Source organism: Anopheles cruzii, chromosome 3, assembly GCF_943734635.1.
Source record: "Anopheles cruzii chromosome 3, idAnoCruzAS_RS32_06, whole genome shotgun sequence".
Taxonomy (NCBI): Eukaryota; Metazoa; Arthropoda; class Insecta; order Diptera; family Culicidae; genus Anopheles; species Anopheles cruzii.
Window position 1 is genome coordinate 32598435 of NC_069145.1, and position 8160 is coordinate 32606594.

Here is an 8160-nt window from a genome sequence, read left to right on the forward strand (position 1 = left end):
GCAAAAGATAAACAACTGACCACCGATTCGCGGTAGTTTGCGAGAGTTTCATGCTACAAAAGCCCCTATGACTTTGTTAATCCGACGTCCCTCTTTTAGCCATGATCAAACAACCAGTACTGGCCGAGTTGCAGTATTTTGTCAATAGCGTTTCGCTGTTGTACAAGGGCGTACCGCCGAAAGACACGGGAGCGCTGGTTAAAAGTTCCCTACACCTGCTGGAGGATCTGCCATCGACGCGCGATGCGGTGTTCGAGTACTTTACTCTCGTATTCAATAATGCCGTAAAACATTACATGAATAATGTAGAGGTAAGTCTGGAACGTTTATTTGGTTGTTCAATACATAACCGGCCGCCGCTTTGCTTCGTAGAAAAACATCCACGACCCGTCGGCGGACGATGAAGCGGTGCAGGAGAGGTAAGTACTTTTCACTTCGGAATGACGACCTGATCCAAATTTCCTGCAGCATTCTTGCTTTTTTTAATGCACCGAAGAATGCGATTGAATCGTATCCTTCGGGAATCGGAACGATTCCGCTTCCGTTCGGAAATGACCGCTATGTCTGTTTCCAGCGGACCGCTATGTCTCTGCGACACTGATAAACCACCATTGTTTGGTGCTAAAGTTCGCTGCTGGTCTCGTTTGATGAGCGAAATCTCTCCAAAGTCTCGTTCCAGCCCTGGAGCGGTTAGTAGCGTGTGGACCACCGGCCTGGTCGCCGATGATATCGTCCTGGTGCCTGAAGCTGTTGGGTGAACTGTGCAAAAAGCACGGCCGTCGCCGGCCACCCGACATACGTTCGGCGTGTAATTTGTGGCTTGGATGCACCTCCATTCGCTACCTCGTGAGCCTTACGGCACTGTGCTTGGAGAAGCTGACGGATGCCGAGGTGGACGGGTGCATCGCCGAGTTGCTGACGATTTACGGATCGCACTCGCCGTCGTTCGATTGGGTGGTTGCCCGGCTGGGAGGATGTTTTCCGCTGAAGGCGATCTCTTGCATGGTGACCGCGGGATTGAAGCGCTTTGATGGTGATTACGATCAAGTGTCCGACTCGGAGGTGGAAATCCTTAGCTACCTTGGATTGGCGCACGACAATGACCTACGCTACGCCCTGAAGTCGTCGCTCGAGGCTGAATCGATGGCTGTTCTGACCGTTCCTTATTTGCTGCTGTTGGCGAAATCTTCCGACACCATTTCACAAGCTCTGGTGGCGGTGTTTTTAGACCTATGTGAGACTTCAATCGATCGACCCGACAAAACGAACCCGATCCTAATACTTTCTACCATTTCTTGTAGATAACGAAAAGCGGTTAGATTCGGTAAAAATCGCCCCGAAACAATGGCCACCAAGTTTCAATCTGTCGTTCGTGCTGCACATGGTGGCCGGATTGTTGCTGAAAATTAGAAAAAACTCCACATCTGTAACGCTGTTGCTAGCCAAATTGGCCACCAAACATGGCTGGTGCCAAGAGCTGCTGGAAGTACTGTTCGTGGATTTGGAAACGCTCGTGCTGGACAAACAAACTGCTCCGCTGTTGGAAGATATTTTCCACGAGGGCTCGCGAGAAGCCTTGTGGAAGAGCAGTATTTCGGACGCGCCCTACCAGCAGCAGGTGGCCGTGAGGTTAATTTTGCTCGCAAGCTTCAAGTCCAACTCAATCTTTCATCAGTCAATCGTGTACCTGTTGTCGGTGAACGACGGCGAAACGGCCAGTTTAACCGATAAACCGCACCTCAACTCACTGGCCCGACTACTCGGTGGGCCGCACGGAACATCGGAAGTGCCAAAGATACGACCCGCGTTTGAGACTGCGATCGAGAAAATACTGCTCGCTCCGAACGCACGCACGGTCGGCTGGAACATTCTGCACAACATGGTGGAGTTGCTCAAACTGGAACGTGCCGCTCCGGCGGGTAGCATGCTGAAAAAGAGCAACTGTGGCGGAACGTTGTTCGAACTGCTCGATAAGGTGCTGCAGGTGTGGGAAAAGTTTATGATCCTAGAAAGGCAAGAGCCCCGCACCGCAGAAGAGCAGGGCTCGAGGACACATGAACATGGCAGAACGGATGGGGCGAAGAGAATCAAACTGGAACCAGAGGCAGAACCGATGGAGATAGATGATCCGATGGAGGTTGGTGCGTTAATAAACGGTGCTGATGCCAGCAGTGGGACGGTCAGTGTGTCGGATTTAATCCACGAATCGGTGCGGCTGGTCGAATGTTTGGACATAGCAAGACCGACAGCGATCGGTACGGCCGAAGCGCTGAAGCTGTCACAGCTGTTGGTGAAATATTTCTTCTTCTGTCTGCAACTGTCCAACGCCGACGCCGGTGCCAGTGGTCACTGTGCCGAAACTTCCGAGGAACTGTTGCAGCGCGTGTATCTACTGCTTTCTAGACACTGTGGCAACCGGAAAGCGGCTCGTACTGCGGCACTGCGTGAGCTCCTCGAAGGTGCACTGTTTATGCACGGGGAACTGTTCGGATCGCAGTCGGAAGCGGAACCGTATAGCTTTGACAAATCGGGCGGTTTGCTGATAAAACTAAACCAAAAGCAAGGTATTGCATTGAACGCGTCGCGGGCTACGGTGCTACACGCGGGCATCATTGGACAGGGACCGAAGGTACCGAGCCAGGACGCGGCCGGGCCGGGGATGGCGATGCAAAACCGAATGCTGAATGCGATCGTAGCGTGTTGTCAGGATGTGAACGATCATCAGGCCACGATTGATGGCTTCAGCTACGTCTCGCTGCTGCTGGTCGAGCTCATATCACCGGACGTCATGTACAATGGATTACCGTGGCCGGAGGAAGAGTTCACCAAGGTGACGATGGAGCGCGATCTCCAGATACGGCGCACGTTTCGCCATTCACCAGTCCTGTGGTCGATCCTGGGGCTGATCGCGTGCTACCGGCCTTCGCTCTGCTACTGCTCGGTATTGCTGCGGGCTCTTTGCGCTTCTGCCCTGCACCAGTGGCGTTCGAAGTCGGCCGAAACACTCAACGGACAGAAGACGGATCTTATGCACGTGACGACGAAACTACTTGAACTGATGGCTCTCGCTCAACTATTGCCCCCGCCATTGAGCTACCTACACATTGTCCTCGAGTACTTCGATGGTCCAGAAGTAAGTGAGACCTGTCCCGCCGCATTGGTGATTTCCCATATTGATCGAAAAATGTTCTCGTCCATAGATCGCCTACGTGCTGAAAGAGTGCGTGTGGAACTACATGAAGGATCACGTTCCGTCGCCCGTGCTGTTTGTCTGTGATCCAACGGGCTTTCATTGGCGTGACCCGCTAACGTCGCGACCACCACTACAGTACACGAATCCGCTCCGTAACACAATGCAGAAAAAGCTCACCAAGGTTGGTCATCTTTACTATCAGATGTTTGTTGGTCCGGAGCTACGAAACCCTTCGCCCACCGTCAACCCGCCGTCACAACAAGGAGGCAGCGCTGCAACAAATGCACCTTCGAGCAGCAACGGCAGTGAACAGGGAGTTCATAAAGCAGCAGGCCCTCACCTGGGACCTGGACTTGCGCTATCGGCCGGCACTGTTCCACAGCCGGGAGCGATTATGTTGGTTGATTGAAGATTAGATATTTTATTGTAAGAAAATATTAAGAAACACACAAAACTCAGTACAACTACCAGTCACATGCGGTTAGTGTTTTATTAATTTCATGCACTGTCAATTTTACGGTTTTCCGTCATGTCACTGTCCAGTATCATCTGTAAAAGCGCAAGCGGTTTTTGATCATCATCGGGAAGATTCTTCATTTTGCTTAAATTGTGCTTCTCAGTTTCAAGATGTTGGGTCATCATTTGTAGCAACTGGTTTTGGGTGGTCCGTAGCGCGAGCAGTTTCGCTTCCAGAAACGCCACGCGTGTTTCGCGCGTGCCAAGTTCCTCGAGTAGTTTCGCCGAGCTTTGCTCCAACTGCTTGCTGTACTGCTTATAATACTCTACTTCAATCTGGGCATCGTTGGGTGTCTGCGGCAGGTCGGGTCCTTCGGCCGGGTATTTCTCAAGTTGGTTGCATTCCGTTCCTTTCAGGGCAGCATTGGGATCCTTCGTCTCGCACCACTTTTTTTGTGTCTTCAAATACTTCGGAATGCTCCCAGGTTTGTGCATCTTTGTAATTTTTTTATTTTCCGTTGGCTGCACTCGCTTGGAAATGCTGGCGACCGTCGTTGGTCGGGTTTGATTCGACTTTGCGGCGGACTTTGTACTTCTTGTGTTCTATACAGAGGCGAGAGATATAAGATTGTTTATCGGACATATTTTTTCAAACTTACCATTGTATAAGTCTTCGTTATGACACCAAGTTTGTTTCGCCGACAGCGGTAGTTGTTGATTGCTTTTGAAGGTGCATCGCTAAATCGAAGGTTACTTTGATTCACTAATCAACTGGTGGCTTTGTTTTTTAGATTCTTGCACACATTTGCTATCAGATGTAACGGAGAATTCGTATAATTTGGCCAATGTAATGGCCGGCTCATTTTTTGGTTTAAAAGTGAATTTAATTTTAACTGTACTGTGTTGATGTCTGTTTTTATAAACGAACGATTGATTTTATTATCGGCGTATTGTTTGGGTTTTTTTTATAAATTACAAAATTATATTTTTCTATGTATCTTATTCTTCTTCTCCAACTTGTTTAACTAACGAATCAATTGTCATTCACATTCGCAACTGACGCATTTGTTCATCATTATACTTCTCACGTCTTGTACATCGGTTCCTACATTGCCTGGTTACGGTATATCTTTCTTCACTTCTTTCCTAGTTTTACTGTGTTTGTCTTTTTATGTTCTGCAAGATGTGGGATTTTCAATAGCAATGGACTTTCATATACAATATTTTCTTAAAGCCTTTCACCTTTTTACATTTATCAGGTGATAAATCATTTCTGTTACTGTTTCCATATGGCAAGGAAGACTGATTGATGCAGTTTCACGGTTAGAAAAAAACGGGATGTAGCTATGACGGGGGCCTCTGGGTGCCATGGGAGCGAAACGGAGATTTTGCTTTTGCCTTTGTTTTTGTTCCATCTATGTTTAAGCGCAATAGTTCCAATTCAAACCAATGTTACCTTACTTGCTGACTAGTCTATGGCATCGTCATCCATACCGTTCCGTTCCGTTTCAGCATACCTAAAAACTCGCGGGATGCACACAAAACGCGAAATGTGTTCTACCAGACCGTGCAGAATACATGAAAACTGTTTAGTGGAATCTGACTGTATCGTTTTTACAGCTCTGTGTATATGGTTTAGTTTTTTGCGAAACAAAAAGAAATACGCGTACGAAATCTGTTGCTCCAACGCTTGATCCAGTGGCACTAACGCTCTCTGTTTCACGCATTGACAAAATAGGCGGGACATGCAGCTTGGGACCTTTCTGCAAGGCATCAAACGTTAACCTGTTAATATTTTATTTACTTTCGGCACTCCTGGCCAAGTACCGCTTTGGTTACGCTATCGAACTAGATTGAGTGGGATTTCTGCGATTGAGTTATTCATAATTTATTCTTGCTTCTGGCTTGAGATGGATAGAGCAAAAACTATAACAATCTTCTTCTGACAGCAAGGAGTCGTAAAAGTGGGGAGATTAATTGAGTCAGACGAAGGTTCGTAATATTTGTGTTTGTTGAATCAACAGTAAAAAACATTTTAAAAAAAAACAAAAAAAAAAAACATAAGTGTAGCCGAATTCGCAATCTCTCCCAAATCTCTAATCCCGAACGCGAAAAAAAACAAGCCGGAGCCGTCAGTAGGTTAGCATCAGCGGCCGTGTATTGCCGAATTTAGAAGCGCATACGAAACCTGAGTTCACAAAATGTTTGCCGACACGCGGAAAGTATTTAAAGCACTTCACGATTGCCGGCAGTGGGGCCACTTTCGCCACGATATACACGAAACCGTTTTACGCGACCGTCGTTTGCTGCTGCTCCCCGTCGTGGCGGGACAGCTGTTGACGGTGTGCCTCATGCTGGGTTTCGGCGACAGTGAGAAGCTTCGTGATGGCCTCTTTTCCGACGCACGACCAGTAATATATTGCTGCGGCTGGTAGCTATGGCCGTACCGCGAACCATCGTTATCCTCGGAGTGAAACGACAACGAGTCCATCGGGACGAGGTGGTTGGGATTGTGGAAAGCTTCTTGCTCTCCACGCTGGCGATCCATTTCTTCTGTGAATGAAGAGAGGAATATTGATACGTGTTCCCGTGGCAGTGTTGTCCGTTGTAAGCACTAATTCGTTACCGTGTATATCGTGTTCGGTGAAGTAAACGGCTGGCGTATCACGATCGCCTTCATAATGGTGAGCTATCAGGTAAGGCAACACAGTGGAACATCTAAGCCAATCAAGCTTGAACGGTTCAACGTTACCACGTTTCAACGGTGGTATCGGTACGACTGGGCTTGTAGCATCCGGTGCAAACTGGAACCATCTGTAGAAAAAATTCAGGACGTTTGGTCATCGCTTGTTGCATTTTCCCATCAATACGGAATCACATACTCATGGTGCCGTATTTCTTGGAGGGTGAAGCGCTCCATCGGATTAGCTCGAAGAATGTTAACCAGTAGATCGGCCAAACGGCGTTCCAAAAACTCGGGCGGTTTCCACTCACATTTTCCTATGTTTTCTAACAGTTTATAAATATTATCACCTTCAAACGGATACAATCCGGTAGTTATATTGTACCTGCGAAGAGCAGTGCAATTAATAAACTCGCCCCCTGGACTGGTGATTTACAGAATTTACAAAACTTACAGTGTAACGCCCGTGCTCCAGATATCAACTTTGAAGCCTGAGAATACCTCATGGCCGTTGGCGATTTCCGGTGGCTGAAAAGCAGGTGATCCTTGACCGGTCGTACATTCATCCGTAGGCGCAAAGATGTCCAGTGCCTAGCGCATCAATACAAAGAGTTAAAACCCGATCACTGTTAGGTCTTGTGCCACAATGCCTACTCACCTCTGCCACACCAAAGTCGGAAATTTTAAGCGTATGATCCAACGTCAACAGAAGGTTTCCCGGTTTGATGTCCTTGTGTATGATGCCACGGCCGTGCAGATATTCTAAGCCGTCCAGCAACTGCACGAAGTAGTCGTGCGCCTGGTGCATCGGCAGTTTCTTGTCCCGAACCGAGTCGAGCATCTCCTGCAGCCCTCCGACGCAGTACTCCATGATGAGGTACATTTTCTGTTTCTCCTCGTTGTACAGCACGTCGAGCAGTTTGATCACGTTGCCATGCTGCAGCTTGCGCAACAGCTTGATCTCTCTACGAACGTTTTGTTCGCCATTTGGAATGCGTCTTAGTTTGCGTTTGGTTAGAATCTACAATAAAACAAAACGTTCGCCTAAAATAAACGATGCCCACCGCTTGCCCACGGGTTCCGTACCTTCACGGCCAGTCGTCTAAGCGTTTCGGAATCCAGGACCTCCTTCACTTTGCCGTAGCTTCCTTCGCCAAGCACATCACCCATCACGTATTTGCCGACCAGTTTGCACTTCTTTTTCTTCTCCTGATAAATAATTTCCGAGCTGTCGACCCGGTTGAACACGGTGCTCGTGGGATCGAGCACCATCGGCAAGTCCAATCGCTCCAGCTCATCGTCGTCGTTGATCCACGCTACCACCGACTGACTATTGCACGTTTGGTAGACCTCCTCCACGTCGTCCTCCAGACTTTCGGATTCATTCGTCGGATTCGACGCTAGCGTGTCGCCGCTCGTCGGCTCATCGCTGGCGTACGCAAAGCGATCGTGCTGCTGCTGCTGGTGCTGCTCGTCGTGATCATTTCCCTGCTCGGGGATGCAGGATCCATTGTTGTTGTTCGCTGTGGTGGCCTTCGCGCGCGGGCTCGTGGTTCCTGTCGTGCTAACATCGTTTGAGTACGGTATCTCCGCCGATAGACTGGTGCTCATTGCTTCGCCCGTGGCCAGCAGCTAGGCACAAACCGATTAGCTACTAGATGGTGTGCAGATTGTTGGGATGGGCAGAGTGCGCCGTGAAAAACAGGCAGATCGGGTCGTGGTCGTGAAAGTAGTCACCACACCCAACCAAGCGGCACACCACCTTGAGAAGGGCGGTCGAGCAGCATAAAGCATAGAACGTGCGGACAGGTCATAGGGAACGGACACT

The 8160-nt window shown here is 48.9% G+C and overlaps 2 protein-coding genes across 2 annotated transcripts; one reads left to right on the forward strand and one right to left on the reverse strand.

The window, feature by feature from the left end:
- Positions 1-101: 101 nt before the first annotated feature.
- On the forward strand, positions 102-3602 carry LOC128270245 (integrator complex subunit 5). Its single transcript, XM_053007647.1, has 5 exons — positions 102-311; positions 373-419; positions 669-1234; positions 1302-3133; positions 3201-3602. Exons 1-5 carry the CDS (start codon positions 102-104, stop codon positions 3600-3602), a joined length of 3057 nt encoding a protein of 1018 aa, XP_052863607.1.
- Positions 3603-5817: 2215 nt separating this feature from the next.
- On the reverse strand, positions 5818-7943 carry LOC128270246 (serine/threonine-protein kinase stk11). The gene is made up of 6 exons (XM_053007648.1): positions 7419-7943; positions 6991-7353; positions 6787-6923; positions 6532-6717; positions 6276-6463; positions 5818-6202 (listed from the first exon to the last, which is right to left on the reverse strand). Exons 1-6 carry the CDS (start codon positions 7941-7943, stop codon positions 5886-5888), a joined length of 1716 nt encoding a protein of 571 aa, XP_052863608.1. The 3' UTR covers positions 5818-5885.
- Positions 7944-8160: the final 217 nt, after the last annotated feature.